Consider the following 18,993-nt stretch of genomic DNA (forward strand, 5'->3'; position numbering starts at 1 on the left):
AGGGTGGCCAGTTTTTCTAGAACAATCTGCCAACCATCCTTGCTGCAATAGCATATCACCCTAAACAACGCGCTCGTCGAACAATGAGCCGACTGTACTTTGACAAAACGCATATAAACTGGGTACGACAACACTGTTATTTGGGGCTAATTGTGGACGATCGCATCTCTTCGCGTCCTGCTGTTCAATCTGTACGACGCAAATCGCACTCCCTCCTTAAGTATGTGGCCGCCATGGCTGCTAAAGGTGCTGGCGGCGACCAAACAACGGCTTTCCAGGTGTACCTGTCATCTGTACTCTCAGGCATGATGCACACGTTACCAGTCCTGAACATACCACCTAGTTTGATGGCCCAACAGGAACGAGATCATTGCGTTGCCCTTCGGCTAATGCTTGGATTACCTCGTGAGGCGCAATCTGTTGCATTACTCACTGAAACGCATCAGTTACCCCTGAGGCTGCAAGCAGACCAGAGAGCTCTATATCGTATCGAGCGTCTGCACCGAGCATCGAATAGTCAATCGCTCCTTGATTGTCTCATTCACCGCCCGTTACCTCGCATGGGAAAAATGGCGGCATTATTTATGGATATCACTACTATTTCTGAACATACTGCTTCAGATACGTCTCTGCCTCCAAAAGATATCACGAGACACGTATTCCCTATTTACTTCACAATCTCTTACATGCACAAAAAGTCTGATATGCCTGTTTCGGCAATATTCCAATTGGCTCAGTCTCACATGTTCGAAGAGTTTCCAGATTATCTTCAAGTAATCACAGATTCATCCGTACACAGCGACGGTCAAGGCACCTCTGCAGCTTTTTTCTGCCCTTTGACTCAAGTATGGCGTATCTTTCAAATAGCTCATCCAACTTCGTCAACAACTGCTGAGTTAGCAGCGATTAATGTTGCACTGAAATATGTGCAAAAGGAGTTAACTACATTGAAAATTGCTATCTTTACGGACTCCCGTGCTGCCCTTAGCAGGTTACAACGCAGTGAGATTGATTGTCCATTTGTGCGCAGCATTACTGACTCTGCGAGCAAATTTTTATCACGTGGGGTATCTCTCGTTGCTCAATGGATACCTTCCCACGTAGGAATCAAAGGAAATGAAGAGGCTGATCGGCTCGCTTCAACTTCCGCTCATAACAACTGCGACTGGCCAGAAATTTTGTGCAAGCTTGATGACACTCGTCTGCTGATTCATCGCCACCTACTCAAGCAGCATCCAGACCAGCACATCACAAATGGAACGTTCCCGCCCTGCGGTCGAGGCTTGCCTCGTCGCGCTAGAGCACAACTACTCAAGCTGAGGGTTGGCTACGTGAACATGCACGTATGTTTATACGGACAAGGATATGTGGCAAGTCCATTGCGTACGTCTTGTGGCTGCTACGAGACATTTCAGTACCTTATATTTGAGTGTATCGCTTCAGTGCGCAGCGCATGTTGCTAGTGAGAGACTATCATCTCCTTGGCCTGCGGTGTACGACACTCGACGAATGTTTGTACCCCAGTGGTTGTGTGTCTAAACGTGATCAGGCTCATCGCGCCCTACTTACTTTTCTAGAGTTAACTAACTTAGGTTCACGTTTGTAGCGTCAAAACTATTCTATTCAGCATTCTGTAGTAGCGTGACATTCAGTGACCGGCCCTACTGTGTGTGATCTGTACTGTGTTCTGCTTTATTCTTTAGATTTGTCATGTTACTCTTCCTTTCCTCTTTCCTCCCCTCCTTCTTATCTTCCATTTCTATGTTGCTGTCACCTCCTTTCTGAAGAGTATACAGGCAGGCGTTGTGCCCCTTCCGGTGGCAGTTGCCAGCCTGCTCCTCGCTTTTCCTTCTCTTTTAATTGTATATATGTGTTCAAAACAAATAATAATGATAATGCAATATATACCGTTACAAGGTTGTAGCTTAGTAGCCAAGGCAACACCATCTACCGATCCTCGAGACACTTCAACCTCCTCTTCACCTCCCAACGTCCTTTTGTCCAGACCGGCACAAACTCGTGACATTATTATTATTTTTTATTATTTTTTCCTCCCTCTCTCTCTTAGGGCCTTTCAATTAACCCATTATGACCCATGATAAAACTGTTAGTGCAATTTTCCTCAGAGATTGTGAATAACGAAAGAACACAAATATCACATCTAAAAATTATCGAGAGTTATTCATTATAGAGAGTTCTCAAGTTACAATGGTGTACTGCATCTAGTACACTGGGCGCATGGTGTTTCAATAGCCAAGGCTATTGAAACCCCTCACACAGAGCTCACAGAAGCTCACACAGAGTAGCATGTAGGCAATTAGACACTTCCTGGAAGAAGTCTCTGTTTTTGATTAAACAGTCTCTCTCACTTGCCATTCAATTCCAAAATGTCAGTGTTGAAATGAGTGGCATTTATATCAGCAGTGTGCATAAAAGCCTGACGTGTCTGGCAGTACTGACAAAGCACGCCGCCTTGGGAAAGTACAGAAGCAGCTTCTGCTCAAACATCTCTTCTACACTACATCTAGTACACTGGGTGCATGGGGTTTCAATAGCCAAGGCTATTTAGTCAGTGCACTTCTACCTGCTTGTAGGAAATTTTTTAAGCATCTTCTTCTGAGGCACAAAGTGCCCATGCACTTCTCACATCTCCATGATGCTCAGGCGTGACAAAATCAGCATCGCAGCTGCTTTCTGAATTGTTTTGGGTAGTGACCGTGACCATCCGCCATGAGCATCCAAACACATATATAGTACCACCAAGCAAGCATGGCAACAGCAACGTTGTCCTCGCGAGTGCAGCTAATGTGTCCTCAATAATGCTATTTCAATGAGACCATTTTGATGGAATATTGTTGCGCGCTTTGCTAACCTACACGAACACCAGATGTCGATCACGGCTAAAGGATAGGTGTAATCGTCATCACCCTGCTCCTATTCTGTATCTTCAGCTGGTTCTGGCAGTACAATCACAATACCAATGTCCTCTCCTATGTTTGCTGCACATTTAACTGCATCCAGAGTATCGTACAACTGACAAAATGGCTTCCTTCCAAAGAAAAAATGGCCAGGCTTAGCTTGGTTAAGCCAAGAATGCCTTGCATATTGCGCGAGTTGGGGCCCAGCTTTTCCTCCGGCTGTCGTGACGTCACATCACGTGGTTGCGCTAAAGGTCAATGGTGGCTGCGCGGCCCCGCCCAAGGACTGAACTGAGTGATTGCAATATGCAACGCATAAATTCTGTATCCGTGCTGGAGCACAGATTTAAATAAAAAGAAAATAATGCTGATTTGTAACTGCTAGTGCTCACTGTACTATATCGAGTGTAACAAACTTTGAATGCGTGTTCCGTTCTTTGAAGTGAAGCCACAGATTCGACAGCTTGTTTCTAACATGCTTCACATATGTACTAAACACTATAAAAAGGACAACGCAAATATATAAAGCAAGGGAGCAGAAATAAATGAAAAACGGAATACACATCCCAATTCAGTAAGAGTTCGCAGTATTGCTGGAATTGGTGGGAAATTTTTAGATATGGATTAAACAGTAGATTCTACCCTGTGTTAGAGTGTGTATGCATGCCCTCTGGATACAAGAAACGGTAATAGCCATAAGGAAATATTCAACTGCTCATGAGGTAGGGATGCAAAACCAAGTGTAATAGTTATAGTACAGGCGGTACTAATGGTTTAATTCCCCATCCTCTTCCTCACACAGAGTAGCATGTAGGCAATTAGCACTTCCTGGAAGAAATCTGTTTTTAATTAACCAGTCTCTCTCATTTGCCATTCAATTCCAAAATGTCAGTGTTGAAATGAGTGGCATTTAAATCGGTAGTGTGCATAAAAGCCTGACGTGTCTGGCAGTACTGAAAAAGCATGCCGCATTGGGAAAGTACAGAAGCAGCTTCTGCTCAAACATCTCCATAAACTGCACAGGATGCACATTTGGTATAATATATGCCATCAGCACGAATTGAAATGCAAACAGGAAATGACAGACCGGAATGCCTGGTACCTGTAATTACATGGAAATGTAACATCTAAGCGCTCTGTAGCCACTTTCCAAGCATGGAGTAGTCCCAAGCGTACATTTTGGAACCTGAATCAAGCCAGTGTTACAAATGCAGGTGATAGTGCAAATGAAACAATGTATTGGAATAGTTTCAAAATTGCTCGCATTTGAATCTATTTAAAGTGATAGTTCATATTACAAAATGGAACAATGTATCTCTCATGGATAGTGGTGCTCAAGCCACCATCATCATCTCGTCCCAAACACTTCTCAGTAAAACACTTTCAGCATGGCTGGTTGTCAGCAATATGGTAAATTGTGATTTTGGCTGCCCTCATGGACAGGCATGCGCTTAAAAAAAGACCTTCCCTTACACACACATAAACAGCACACTCTCACTCCCTCTTGCTGTTGCCACTGACAGGGTCAAGTCAGCATGTTGCTGGACTGGCTGTACTACTGGCCTGAGCAGGGGCCACAAAAGGGAGTGGCCGCTGCTTTGACTATCAAAGAAAAGCAGAAGTGGGCTTGATAGGAGCAGTGAACCAGATGGAATGCCTAAGAGGCCTGATGAGAAATGGCAGGCAGCAACCTGGTAAACTACAGCTTTACCATGTGTTGCCACCTATACATACCTTTTAAAAACTATAATCCATTAGTGGTTGACTTTTCTGCCATGTGGTACCATCGTGTGTATTGGCTGTCCCTACTACAGAAGAGATGCAGGTAGTCATCAGGAGACAGTGCCAAAAACCGTGTCTTATACTGTAACATCCCGAGTCATTGTCCACTTCTTTAGCCACTGTAAATTAGCCCCCGCTCCTTTGAAATGGGAGTGGGTGACATCTTGGCATCCAGGCAGTAAAACTTTATAAACCAGGACTGAATAAATACTGGGGGATGAGCAGTAGTCAAGACCTTTCATAAATTCTTTCCTGTGGTGTCTGGGAAAGTTTTAGTGAACAGATGGGAAGAAGTAAAGCATGAAAGAATAAACAGGCAAATGCAATTTTTTTTTTGCCTGATTGGGCAACTTTTTTTGTGAACTGGATTATTTTTATGTACCTTACTTTGTCTAATAAAAAATAGGGACAAGGGCTTTCTGATTTGCCCTTGTATTGAAGAATTTCAAAAATTTTTGTGACATGAGATTTGCAGGACGACCTACTTTAACAGTGAGGCCATCGATGACTAGTTAGAAAAGTGCCTCAGGGTGCATTTAAGTTAACTCCCTCCAAACCATAGCATCATATCACTACTTTGGTGCGTACATATGTAATGACTTGTCCTGGGAACAATTGTTAATTGTTAAAGCAAACGAAATCTTGGGCTACCTGAAAGGAAACTTCTCCCTTGCCCCACTGTCACTAAATTGTTACCTTATATACTACCTACGTTCAGCCTCAGCTTGAATACACCTTGCCCGTATGGGGCCTACATTACCAGGCTGCTGAGGCATTAAATCATTGTTCTGCTCGTTTCATCTTAGTTTACTACCGTCGCACCACTAGCCTGGCAGAAGTGAAAACTACTCTTAACCTGCCCTCCCTAGCTAGCAGTAGAAAGCTGTCGCACATTTGTCGTTTTCATATGGTGTATTTCCACAACCCCGATCTTTGTTCCTTGTTTATACTTCCAGCATCATTTTGCTTGCACTGGCTTGGATCATCCCCATAAGGTTAGCATACCATATTTTTCAATGACTGCAGGCTCAAAATCATTTGTTCCCAGAACTGCAAGGGACTAAAACCACTTAAACACTGCCATAACAAACATAACTGATCCAAGTACTTTTAGAAGTGCACTATCAAGCCTGCGTTAAAAATACCGTACGAGGAGTTATTTTTTGTGTGTTCTTCTTACTTGAAATGTGTAACTTGTTCCGTATTATGCTTTCTTTATTTGCTATTCTTTTCCATTCTCTTTTGCTATGTATGCCCCTCCCTTCTGTAATGGATTTGTACTCTGCAGGAACTGCACATGAGTAAATAACTGAATCTAGTTTGGTAATTTTTAGCCTAATACCTAATTGATGCTTGTCAAGGCGGCTCCTCTAAGTTTACTGATTCATTCAGCTAAACTTGAGACCGTATCCTGTATGTAGATGTATGTTGTATACGGCGCTAAATGTGCTTGTCGCTCTGCCAAATCAGATTTTTGCCTGTGCCAAGATCTCCACAAGAAGGTCAAATGGATATTCCACTATTGTGGGTGTATGGTGCATTTTATTTAAAGGGACGATCTACCATTTTTCGAGGACCTTCTATATTGTAGTGCAATGGAAGGCCTACTATTCGAATGGCCTAAACTTGCAGTGGTTTATCTGAAAAACGAGTAGAAATTTTGAAAACAGTGATTACTGGATGCATTGGCAACCTCGGAGGCCATGCACTGATGCGCCACTTTGTTCACTGTGACTAGCTGGAAACGAAATAAATTACTCTCTCACGCAAAGAAAAGTTAGCAGACAAGTATAAAATACAATTTCAGGCAGTACAATATTGTACACAAGCGAAATAACTCTCCCTGCAAGGCTTCTTGGTTATGCATGGGTACACAGGTTGATTGCACTCTTTCACCATCGGGCGATGCCACATGTCATTCTTGCATCACTTTCAGAGCCAAATTAAAAATACATTTTCTTGTTTATGGGATATTATGGGATACAAGCATGCTCATTTCCGTCATTATGACAGGCAATCTTATTCTTGCCTCAATTAAAAGACGTTTCAAGCAGTTGGCAGTTCCTTTTAGGGAGGTATTGCAGCAAACATAAAAATTGATGATGTTAAATGTCTTTCTTAAATCTTAATGAAGATGCACCATTTGTGAAAAGTGTTGGCATGCCTTTGGGCCACTTAACAGTGCAGCAGCCGAGTTAGGTTAACCATTGTGAAATCTACCATGTGCACATAGTTGCACAGTGAATGACCAAACAACTTTTAAAGGGGCCCCAAACCACCTTTCCTTGCAGCCTGACAAACGACTTGCAATGAATGTGCTGCCTCCCAGGAATATGTTACCGAAATAATTTTTCAGAAAGGCCTAGTGTGAGCATAGATACTACAAGTGGAATATGCGCCTATCCCATTCCCCCTCAGTGTCCTCCGTTCCAAAGGAGCTGGGCAGCACCAGTGGCAGTGCTTCACTTACACCGTTATGGCGAGAGGGCTCGTCGCAGCGCCCTGTGGCAGCCATGGTACTTACTCTACCCAGCAGATGCAGCTATGTGCAACTGTCCACAGCAGGGCTGGAGTGTGTGCTGGTACTTGTGGGCTCCAGTCTGGCCATGCTAGGTGGTGCAGATTGGCTTTGTTCTGCACAGATAGCAGGCAAACCCACATTGCAGATTTTGAAGTGCTATCAATAGTTCAATACAAAACACATCTTGACAGATGCGGCCAGGAGTGAGCATCCCTTGTAGTTGCTAACTGCCATTGCTTACGAGGCGTGGCAGGCGTAGCATATGTGTTATCTGGGCTCAAGTTTTGCATGGTTCAAGGCTAGTTGAGTGTTATAAACTAATTGAAATTAGCAAGACCCTATGTCTATGACACTGATAAGCAGTGTCACCAAAGTTTAATTCTTACATGGACGGTGCGGCCAAGTGTGAGATGACAATAGTCGTTTTCTTCCTGAAGTCCATAATTCTTATCGAAATTTGAAGTGAACATTATTTGCTTACTTCAGCCTGTTTAGTAAACTGCATAAATACACAGTAACAGTAGGAACAACTGCACTAATCCAAACACCCTTTGTGTAATTATGGCATATAGCAGCCGCAGAATAACTCAATTTCGTCTATATAATTGAGAAAGGCTTTTAATTGGACTGCTTCGTGCCGTGAAGTTCTGATAACTGACGAGAGTCCTCGTTTTTTTCTCCTTTCGTGCTCGCCGACTCTTCTTCTTCTCTTCTTGGTCCGCCGGTGCTTTCAGTGAAAACAGCATTCCTGGCCACGCGAGGAAATTAATCACAGAGTTCAAACGCATATAGCTTTTGGATATGCTTTGTTAAAATAAGACCTCCTTGTTTTTTCAGCTTACATGAACGGACATGACCGTCTGAGCTTCTGAAGACTTGAGTCGCCCTGGCGAGTTTCCATAGTTGACGGGGTGAAGTCTCGGAATGCACAATAACAACGTCACCTTCCTTGAAGTCCGTGGCTGGTGCAGTCTCCTCGTATTCATGACAATACTATAGTAGAGTCGGTCCACGTAATGTACTCAATACAAATGTTATTTAGGGCACTCTTCACATATGTCGGCAGTCTTGCGCCAACCAATGCACCTAAAAACTCCAAGCATGGTAAGGTTGTTTTTCTTTATAGGAGCCACACGTGCCTTGGCCGTAACTACATAAATCATCGCTCGATACGTAGCTGGGCTGGCATCGCTGTAGACATGCAGGTGTGTCTCGCTTGTTAACTTCCTTCCTCCACCAAGGTAATGAGGAACTGCTATTTCCTGCAGTTGTGGGAGCTGCCATACCTAACCTTGGCATTCTTCTTGGAGGTTGTTTGGTAATTTCTTGTCCCCAGCATATTCCTCGTGTCCACAATCTCTGCAACAATATACGTATGGCAATCGTGTATGGTCGAATATTCTCGATGTCGCTTGTAAAATAAACTGTCTTGTGTCTGGTTTATCTTTCATGAACTCTAACAGGCTCTCAACAGAAAAAGTGAATCTGTCCTTTACAGGTTTCCAAACAGCGTAGAGGACTTGAACAGACTTCTCATGCAGAACCACCATATTTTTTTACTGGCTGGCGTTCCAAGGCAACCATTAGGTTGGCAGAGTTCATGGTCCATTTGCATAGGACCATGCCCGCCGCTTTCATAATCTTTTGCGCTTCACAACAAAATTTTTCTGCTTCTTTTTCTGTGTCGGCGCCTGTGACTAAATTGTCTACATGAAACGGTTCAGTAGTTTGTTCACAGTTCGTGCTTTAGCCTTATGTGCTCTCTTCACATGATAAAGGATGGTCGTTGTGAGCAGGAATGGGCTGCACGTAGTTCTAAGGGAATATGCGTCATCCTCCGCTCTTGGAGCGGAGTATCCATTAAGTTGCCTGCGGCGAACCACAAGAACCAAAAGGCCGCTCTGTCTTCCTCCCATAATGGTATCTGCAGGAACGCCTTTTCTGTATTGGCAATTACCATTATGTGATGTGTCCTGAAGTGCAGGAGTATTGTTCCAAGGTCTTGGTTCAGGTTGCCCCCTTTTTAAGACACTCATTGAGACCTACTACCTTTTCATGCGGTGATGTGTCAAAAACTACCTGAACTTTCGTGGTCAACGCCTGTTTTCTGATGACTTCATTGTGTGGCATGTAATGCACCTTGCCTTGCTCAGGAGGGAGGTCAACGACGATTTTGGCATGATCAGCTCGTACATACTCACATATATTAACATCAGCCCTTTCTGCTTTCTTAGTCGATTAAGAAGCTTCTGCAGCCTTCTGACAGCAACCTGTTGTCCGAAAGCTCAAATCTGTCCTTCCAAGGCAGTGCCACTTCATACCTTCCATTGCGATATGTGACAGTGCTCTCAAAATATTGCATCTCCTTGCTGATTTTTATTTGTTCTGTAATCTGCATCAGAAATTCCAAGGTGATCAAGTTCCCAAATGTCACTCGTCCGACTCGTATACTTGAGTTTTCAAAACGCAAACCATTATGCAGTTGTTGCTGACAGTGATGTCAAACAGGTAGAGCTTCCTTGAAAATCCAACCAAGCATAGAATTCATGGCAATCAGCAGTTCATTGCCTTCACAACGTAGAACATCGCCCGTCAAGACTCTCCACATTTGATCAGCGCTGATCAGCACGCTTATTCCGTTTTTCACGATGACTGATTCATGTGCCAGTTCATCAGCTACGTATTTTCCCAGTTTCTTTAATGAAGCAACAAAAGACACTTCCATTTTAGTTTTTTCGAAGTCTTGTCATTTATGTGGAATCTCAATGGTGCTTAGCACAACCTCAATGTCAGAAAACTGACTTCGTAGGCACAGCTCCACTATTCGTCGGTTTTCTGCCGCATGGTCTGAGGCACTGGCGAAAATGTTGAAAGCTATCTTTATAGATCCAACACACTTGAGGCCCAAATATCTTGACAAGCCTTCGGTAACAAATGTGCATCGACTCCTGCTCTCGAAGACATCTCACACATAGCGGCAAGTGTTGTCGCTTACTGCCCAGGCTCGAAATGTTTGCAGGAAGATGCAAGTGTATCCATTGTTGCTTCATTGTCGACCCCCTACCCATGAACAAGCTGTCGTACTTCCTCTGTCATTCTTGGCGCCTTGGTGCGAACTCTGAGGGATCCTTTGTGGGTCGCACATCCTTGAGGTATGGCAACTTTTGCACCTCGAGCAAGAGATCCTCCATGTGCAGTCGTGCGCCCTGTGACCTTTGGTTGTGCATTGGAAGCACCGTTTATCCTTTGATAGCACTTCCTTCTTTTGTGTCAAGGGCATATCCGCAGGCCATGCTTCTGTGGAGTGCTGTCTTGATGTGCAGAACACGCACATCTCTTTGCACGATTGAAACCCACCAGCTGAGTTCGTGTGAAGAGCAGATGACGCAGGCTCCTTCCAGTAGTGACTGTGGGATGGCTGGTTTGATGCAAGCTGACCGCCACTGTCGCACATTCTGCTGTCCTTATACGCCATGCGCAGCGCCTATAGGAGCACCAATGAAAGCCGCGTAGCGGCGGCCGTTGGAACAGCAGGCAGGCCTTGCGCCGAAGACGCCTGCTTCCACTGAAGGCATGACTGAAGTGTGGGCTTGCGATTTGCCGCTTGTGCGCGTCCCAGATAGTTACTTTCGCGGTGTCAATGTGCGCAAGGAAATCACACTGTACAATAGTGGACATGTGTCCGACTTCACGGCTGTCTGGGACGACATTGTCTCCTTACGCGCCAAGTGTTTGCCGCAGATGAGCATCAACAAGCTTGCCTACAAAGTGGAGCTCATCGACAATATGCCACTTTTGTTACAACGCCGCGGCCGCTAATGGCTTCATTTGTTGGCCCGTGAACCAACATTTTCTATACACACACTTGCACACCACTAGCAAGTAAAGAAAGCAAAAGAAGGAAAGAAACATGAAAGTTTCAGAATTGACCACAATGCTAGACACAGCTGGGTAAAATGAATCTGCATTAGTTGCAGACATCAGGGCTTCGAAGTTCAGGCGTTTCCCATTACCGCGAAGTGATATTACGAGGCATTCAAAACAAGGTTGAATGCACTGTGGAAAGCCTTTAATGCTCACATATGCCAGGTTGTACAGTCAACATGCAAGTAGTTGAGGCGAGCGTACACTGCTCTACCTATCGATGGCACATTTCAGTGCCATCGATAGGTAGAGCAACAGCCGATTCTGTGCAATGCATGGGAGATTGCGTGACGCTTTTTTGTTGACGCCATCACCTGTTTAATACGGAGCCCTTAGTCCAAAGCGTCTAAACACAATGAGCACTTCGCCATGTTTGCCATTCGTCATGTTCTATGCCAGTGCCCGCAGTGCAGTGTGCGGAAACAATCGCTTTCCGTCATGCTGAACCAGTTTGACAACCAGCCTCTGTCGGAAGAAAGAATTTTACAACATCTACGCGACTTAACAGTGCACCAGAAGGCCGTACAAACGCTACTGCGCTTCTTGAGATTGACCGGCCTGTGTGAATGCCCGTGATTGAAACGCCTTTTTCTGTTACCTGTTCACTTCTTTCTTCTTTTTTTTTACTTTCTTTTTTTCTCCTCTCGCTTTTTGTTGTTTTTACAAACCCTGTATGCCCAACCCCAGTGCAGGGTAGAAAACCGGAAACTCGCCTCTGGTTAACCTCCCTGCCTTTCCTTTATCTCTTTCTCTCTCCACAGCTTCGCCCGCATTCTCTTAGCTTTTCGTATCTTTTTTTTTTTTTTTAAGGGGACCCGTCTCATCAGTAACAACATAGTGTTTATTGTATCTTCTGGACTGTAGACGAGGCAACCAAGTTTAAACAACCTGCCATGGTTGCTTGGTGGCTACGGTGTTGGGCTGCTACACACGAGGTCACGGGATCAAATACCGGCCACGGTGGCCACATTTGGTTGGGGCGAAATGCGAAAACACCCATGTACTTAGATTTAGGTGCACCTTAAACACCCCAGGTGGTCCAAATTTTCGGAGTCCCCTACTATAGCGTGTCTCATATTGAGGTCATGGTTTTGGTACATAAAACCCCCATAATCTATTAACCTAATATAAGTTTAAACGTGGAAGTGTTCACTAAAGGTATAGCGACATTAAGCAAAAAATAAAAACATAGTAATCGCTCTAAAACTGCAGTAAATATAGCGCACTTTCTTATCTTCTCCGTCAAACAGCCGCAATCGACCGCCGCCGTCACTCTTGCTAGTGAAGCAGCACCGGCAACTAATTGGATGCCTGGTGATTTTTTGTATGTTCTAAAGCACCCAACTACGCAAAGTTGTTTTAAGACATGGTTGAAGGCTGGCAAGCATGACAGCACACACATAGGCGCAGACGGGAACACTGCTCGCCCAAGCCCGCCTACGCTTCGCAGCCTTGGTGACGGGCAGCGTTGTCGGAATTTTGCACATGGCGTATAGTCACTCTTCTCTAGGCTTCCCAGTTCAACCGAAAGGAGCTTGAGTAGACCATCCAGTCTCAAAGAATCAGCAGCATTGTATGCGGTAGCACTCTCGACTCATGCAGCACATGCACGATGTTAGTTAACTGCGACGTCTCAGGGCAATGCCCTAAGGATTGTGTTGCTGAGAATGGACGAAAACGACGACCTTTTCTCACCCAATGACTCCAGGCCTCGGATGTTGATGAGCACATGGTCATGGAGTTGTTGGAGGGCTCTTATGTCACCAGATGAACAAACAGGAGTCAGCAGTCATAACCTTGCAAAGTATTCCTGCTCCTGGCACACCTTGTCCGTGAAGCTTTCGGCAGCATGTTTATAGTGTCCTTATAGCATCCTTCCATAGTTAGAAGACCCGCAACCACTGAAGCAGCGTCTCCTTTGAGAAATAGTCGCGTTGTTGTGCACAAAAATGAACAATCTGGTCAAATTGCTCCCAAAACTGCGTCCATTTACACACACCTCCAGAGAGGGGAGTGATCGTGAGTTTTAGTATCTTGGCTCCCTTCCTTTCCAATGGTGAAGCAGTGGTATGCGTAGCCGACGTCAAACCCACGGCTGCATGTGCAGTCCTACTTGAAATGCGGTCCCGCCTGCTCATCAGCTCATCCAGGGTGCGCGTTGCATTCTCTTCTTATTCCAAGACTGCTTCATACTCGGCTTGGAAGTCCTCATCCGTTATGAGGTTCTCTATTTCCACATTTATCTTGTTTAGTTCGTCATTATTTGCCTTCAGCCTCTCATAGATGGAGTCCAGCTGCTCATGCATTGCAGAATCGCTACGAAGAAGGGCACTTGCCTCGTTGATGACCCGACTGTTCAAGGATCGTCATGAAGTCCGCTTCTCCGTGAGCTTCTCCATCTTCATGCAGGTAACTTGTAGCCATTGGTCGATCTATCCCGGGTAGTTTGGCACCAAATTTGTGGAACTATGGCGCACAGCAGGTGCAGAATAACTTGATTCCGTTGATATATGTAGTTGAGAAAGGCTTTTAATGGGACTGATTCGGGCCATGAAACCCTGTTAACTGACGCAAGTCCCCGTTTTTTTCTCCTGTCATGCTCGCTGACTCTTCTTCTCTTCTTGGTTCGCCGGCACGTTCAGTGAAAACAACACCCCTCTCGATTGATGTTGGCTATTGGTCAATAGCAGCTGCCTATTGAAATCTTGCATATGATGGCATATGCAAGTCGACGGTAGCTTCGAAACAAGTGAGGAGATAGCCTCTATTTGAAAAGAGAGTGTTGGAAAAAAGGATGACTTTGTGCTCCGCTTGTGAGCTCCACGTGCCACACACGACTGTGAAATTTGGCTGTCATGTTTACAGTAGCCTATGCTATCCGCAGAATGTGTCTGTGTCTTTTTTTTTTCGCCAAGCCCAACAGGTGGTTCAGGACCCCTCTATAGGATGGGCAGGAAGTCGGAGAAAAAGATGGATCATTGTGGGCAGCTAGCTTCCTTGGAGCTATTGAAAGAGTGAGCTCTTTTATTAAATATTTATCGTCCGATTTTTGTTTTTCATTCTGTGCCCCTGAGAAAGAAAAGAAATGGGAAAATAAAAATAAAAGAGAGTCTGTTTAACTTTTGTCTAGTAATTGTGAAGCCACCCCTCAATAGAAATCCACTGGATACAGTAAGATTATTCTGTTACCTGCCTATATTGTCGCAATCGTAAATGCAACAGTATAGATTTATTCAGACATGAGAATTAAGATGCATGTCTTATGGTCGAGACTTGGCTTATCAACTACAGCGGAAGTGCATGCATTAGCCAGCCTTTGATTATATTGCCTAAAGATGAAATATCATGCCTAAACAGTTATCTTTCGCTTATGCCTGCACATGTCGCTAATTAATTAACGGTTGGTGCTGCCGTTTCTGAGCTTGTGCAGATAAGTTTGACGTGTAGTGATGCAATTCCCGAGCATGCGCAGATAAGTATTGCATCTACCTTCTTTTCCACCGCTGTGCTACGTTTCAGTTAATAGCAGGTGTTTGTGTTGTCTATTTCTCCCTTCTTGTGTCCATGTCTGCATGCCCAACTTCTTTCTAACATGAATTCCTACCTATAAGCTGAACTTTCCATCGTGCTAAACAAATGCAAGCTTTCCAGTGCATGTTATTCACACGGACAGAATAGTCCTTTTAACAACTGCAGCCTCTCAGCCTAGGTGAGGTTTTGGCACAGAACGTCCAATTTTACGTGTTTTCAAGCACTGTGTCTGCAAAACATTGTTTAGCGGAGAGGTGAAGTGAGTTACTATTTTGCACAGCTGTCATGCCATGTTCAAACGCCTCCCTTGGACACCAAGCAAAATGGTGGAAAGGGAAATTCTGGAAAGGATGCACATGCACAGCAAGTGTGGAGAAATTAGTCAATATAAGTTCTACTGTGTATCAAGGGGCACTGACTACACTGTGGTCAGTTACATAATGAAGTATTATCATGTTTGCATCCATGACTGCAACAATTACAGTAGTGAACAGAAAGATACAATATTTTATATTTAAGTCCTGTAAGGTAAGCTGCTCAAAATGTCGGTGCTGCGTTATGCGAGACCGCTAGCCTAGAGAAATAGTCTCTTGAACACACACTGCGATTGTACTTTATTCACACTGCATAGCCCACCCACATGTATATAACTTGAGTATTCCAAGAATGTATCAAGGAAATCATAATATTAAGCTGTAGTGAATATTTGTGCTTGCTGGTGAGAGAAATTTCAATGATACGTTGGGAGTTTGGCCGAACAAAAGGTTTGACATGCTACTACAGGCTTAACATACCGGGTGTTTCAGCAAACACTTCCGAAAATTCTTAAAAAATGCCTGTGGCATATAGCACAATTCTAGTTCCTGAGCTGGTCTACTAGAAGAGGTGGACATTACTTGCACAAAAAATTGAAATGCATAATCAACTACTTAACAAAAATTGACTAATTAAGTTTTCAACTAATTACCTTATGGCCCATGTTCCAATTTACAAATTCTAGCCGTGGAGTTTGCAAAGCAAACTCACTTGGCATGAATCTGAGGATGACATCAGTTTCGCGATATCAATTCTTGAACGTTGTGGAGGGCATTCTAGTTAGTTTATCAAGAAAACATTGTTTTATGCATTCAAGTGCAAAAGTAACTCGAACACCAATGCATTTCTTCGCAAAGTTCGGGAACTGATCTCTCGAAACTGATGTTATCCTGAGAATTCATTTCAAGTGGATCTGCCTGGTGACCTCCACAGCTAGAATTTGTAAATCGCAATAAGGGCGATAAATGATTAGTTAGAAACTTAATTAGTGCTTTTTGTTAATTAGGCAATTATGCATTTCCATTTTATTTTGCAAGTCATGTAGGCCAACTCATGAACTAGAACTGTGCCATCTGCCACAGGCAACCTTTAAACATTTTTGAAAGTGTTCGCAGAAACACCCAGTATAACCAGATCAAAGGACGAGAGAGAACAAGAAAATGCACGTGCATCCACTCGCACAAAATATTGGTAGGGGGCAGCAATGAGCACCATCACATGAACAAGGTAGAAGTGGTGCTTATGGCGCCGTCAATAAACAAAATGTTATCCATCTCTGTTGTTCTTGCTGCTCCACACAAATGGATAACTTTTTTTTCATTGGTGGTACCATGAAGCTCCACTTTGCACTTTGTTCACTTCCTGGTGCCCACTGCTTCGGCTGGGAAGGAAGCAATCCCCAACGGAGTTACTAAGGCTTGGTTCGTTGGCTGGCTGGTGTAGCTGAATAGTCTGCTGGTGTAGTCTGTGCATGGCAAGGGGGGGGGGACGCAGATCACATTTAATACATTAAAAGAGAGCGCAGCTTAAGCACATGACTGTGCCGATGGCCGGCTGAATAGAAGAAGATAGCCCTTCAGCGGCGCAACGCTATTTAAGAGGAGCTAAGGTAGCACTAGTGATGTGATGGACTACAGGATCTCACAATAGTACTTGCATACCTGCCATATGCATTGCATTACCTGCCCATCTCTCCTCCTTTCTCAACTAAAGCATCAGCCTAACCTGTTTGCTCTCTAATACATTCCACTGCCTTTCTGTCTCTTAATGTTATGCTTATAATTTTTGTTCCATTGCATTGTGGCACAGTCCTCAGCTTCTTTTCAACCTGTTTTGTCATCCTCCATGCTTCAATATCATAGATTAGTACTGGTAAAATACCTTCTTAGAGGATAGTGACATGTATACATTGTTTCGTTCTCGTGTGCAACGAACAGACTGGACAGCTGGGTTGTCAAGAAGCAAAATCACCCACGCCTTTATTCTGCATCGTTATTTATAGACGAAGGTGGAAAGGGTTAGTAACAGTGAGGGGCGGGTATATGCACGTGGCAATCGTGCATGTAGATAGCACATGCGCTTTCATCAGATATGATACATCCTCTTTCCAAACAGTAATTACATGACGAAATTAATACCGCTGGCTCGTCTGCTGGAACTGCTGGTCATAACCCAGACGCTCTGGCTGCCGCATCTGTCGTTGACTGCATCGCAATGGCTGAGGCGACGGCTGTTGAGCTACCACGGGCGAGGCTGCAGTAGTAGTTGACGCCACAACTTGAAATGGGGTCTGGTTGTCGGTCATATCTTCGTCGTCTGATGAGCCAACCTCATACGATTCCTTCGTCGCCAGAAGATGCCGACGGTTGCGTCTCAGCACAGTATTGTTCTCTGTGCGCACATAGAACGATCGTGGGCCGGCCGATCCGACCACCTCGGCTTTCCTGGCCCACGATGTTCCATTCAAGCGTACCGCGTCATTGTTGCTGAGGCCTGGTAAGGTGCGCCTATGATGACTTCTCTGCCGGTGTTTCTTGACGACAGTCGCCGACATTGGATTGAAGTCCGGCAACGGTGTGCGCAGCCGCATTCCTTGCAGCAGTTCCCCAGGAGACCGGCCATCTTCAACAGGACTCGCCCTGTAATTTAACAAGCCCAGCCAAAAATACTCTCCTGCAGCTTTTGTTTTCTTTAGGATACGTTTCACCACCTGTACACCCTTCTCAGCGAGCCCGTTTGATTGAGGATACTGCAGGCTTGATGTCACATGTTTGAAGTCGTAACGCCTTGCAAAAATAATAAACTCTTGGCTGCTAAACTGTGGGCCGTTGTCTGTACAAACCTGGACTGGGATGCCGTACCTTGAAAATATTTCACTCAGCCTATCGATAACGGCACTGGCTGTTGTCTCGGGCAGTAGCGCTACCTCAGGGAAATTGGACATCGAGTCGTATGCGCACAAATAATCCCTTCCTGAGTACTGAAAAATATCGACGCCGATACGGTACCATGGCTGCGTAGGCGTAGGTTGCATAATTAAAGGCTCCGATGGCTGCTTATAAGCAAATGTCTTGCAGGTTGAACATCTTTCAATCAGGGACTGAATGTCAGAGTTTATGTTCGGCCAATAGACCATCTGCCTTGTTCTAGCTTTGCACTTAACCTGGCCCAGATGGCCTGCGTGGATCCGTTTCAATATGTCGCCGCGCATGCTTGTCGGTATGGCTACTTTCGTCCCTTTCAATAATATGCCATTTACTACGGACAGCTCTGCGGCCACTGGTTTCAGGGGGCCGTCGACAGGTTCTCCCTTCGCAAGCTTTCTTAACACAGTGCCAAGATGTGGATCGAGAGCCGTTTCCTGTGCAAGTTTTCTAGCTGTCGTTTCACTTACGAGTGCTGATACGACCGTGACGGCATGGATCTCGACGTCACTCGTGTCTGGAGCTGCCTTGAGTCCTGGAACAGGTGATCGGGACAGCATATCAGCAAGGGCCATTTGTTTGCCAGGAATATATGTTAGCGTGTAGTCATATTTCATCAATCTCAAGAAAAATCGTTGCACTCTGGGTGGCATATCACTTATGCCTTTCTTTGATATGTTTATCAGTGGACTGTGGTCACTCTCGAGGATGAGGGGCCGGCCATAAACGAAATGATTGAACTTTTCGCAACCGAAAGCTAAAGCCAACACCTCTTTTTCAATCTGCGAATATCTTTGCTCCGATTCTGTCAAAGCTCTTGACGCGTAGGCGACCGACTGCCAGCAGTCCCCATGACGTTGCAGAAGCGCCGCACCAACACCACTCTGAGAGGCATCTGCAGTTACTTTTGTCTCCAAACTCGGATCAAATATAGCAAGCAATGGTGCATTACTTAAGTCCCAACATATAGCCTGCCATTCCTTTTCGTGGGTTGGTGTCCAATCAAAGATGACACCTTGTTTGACGGATCGTAAAGTAGACGTGCGCTGCGGGAGTGACGGTAGGTACTTGCTAAAGT

At 44.8% G+C, this 18,993-nt stretch overlaps 2 protein-coding genes across 5 annotated transcripts in view; one reads left to right on the top strand and one right to left on the bottom strand.

The window, feature by feature from the left end:
* Positions 1-18,993, top strand: part of LOC139052336 (uncharacterized) — a 61,008-nt gene that overhangs the window by 25,367 nt on the left and 16,648 nt on the right. The gene's annotated exons all lie outside the window — the stretch shown is intronic.
* Positions 1-18,993, bottom strand: part of LOC139052337 (uncharacterized) — a 49,927-nt gene that overhangs the window by 9,385 nt on the left and 21,549 nt on the right. For 2 of the 4 annotated variants that reach the window (XR_011509836.1, XM_070529431.1), the window contains exons 3-4: positions 18,386-18,450; positions 7,225-7,334 (exon numbers count right to left, since the gene is read on the bottom strand). Coding sequence is in view for 1 of the 4 variants with exons in the window: in XM_070529431.1 (XP_070385532.1) it covers positions 7,225-7,334; positions 18,386-18,450 (175 nt within the window). In the remaining 3 variants the exon portion in view is untranslated. The remainder of the gene's footprint in view (positions 1-7,224; positions 7,335-18,385; positions 18,451-18,993) is intronic. The other 2 variants (XR_011509838.1, XR_011509837.1) reach the window with 1 other exon arrangement.

The sequence above is a fragment of the Dermacentor albipictus genome, unplaced genomic scaffold (assembly GCF_038994185.2).
Source record: "Dermacentor albipictus isolate Rhodes 1998 colony unplaced genomic scaffold, USDA_Dalb.pri_finalv2 scaffold_21, whole genome shotgun sequence".
NCBI lineage: Eukaryota > Metazoa > Arthropoda > Arachnida > Ixodida > Ixodidae > Dermacentor > Dermacentor albipictus.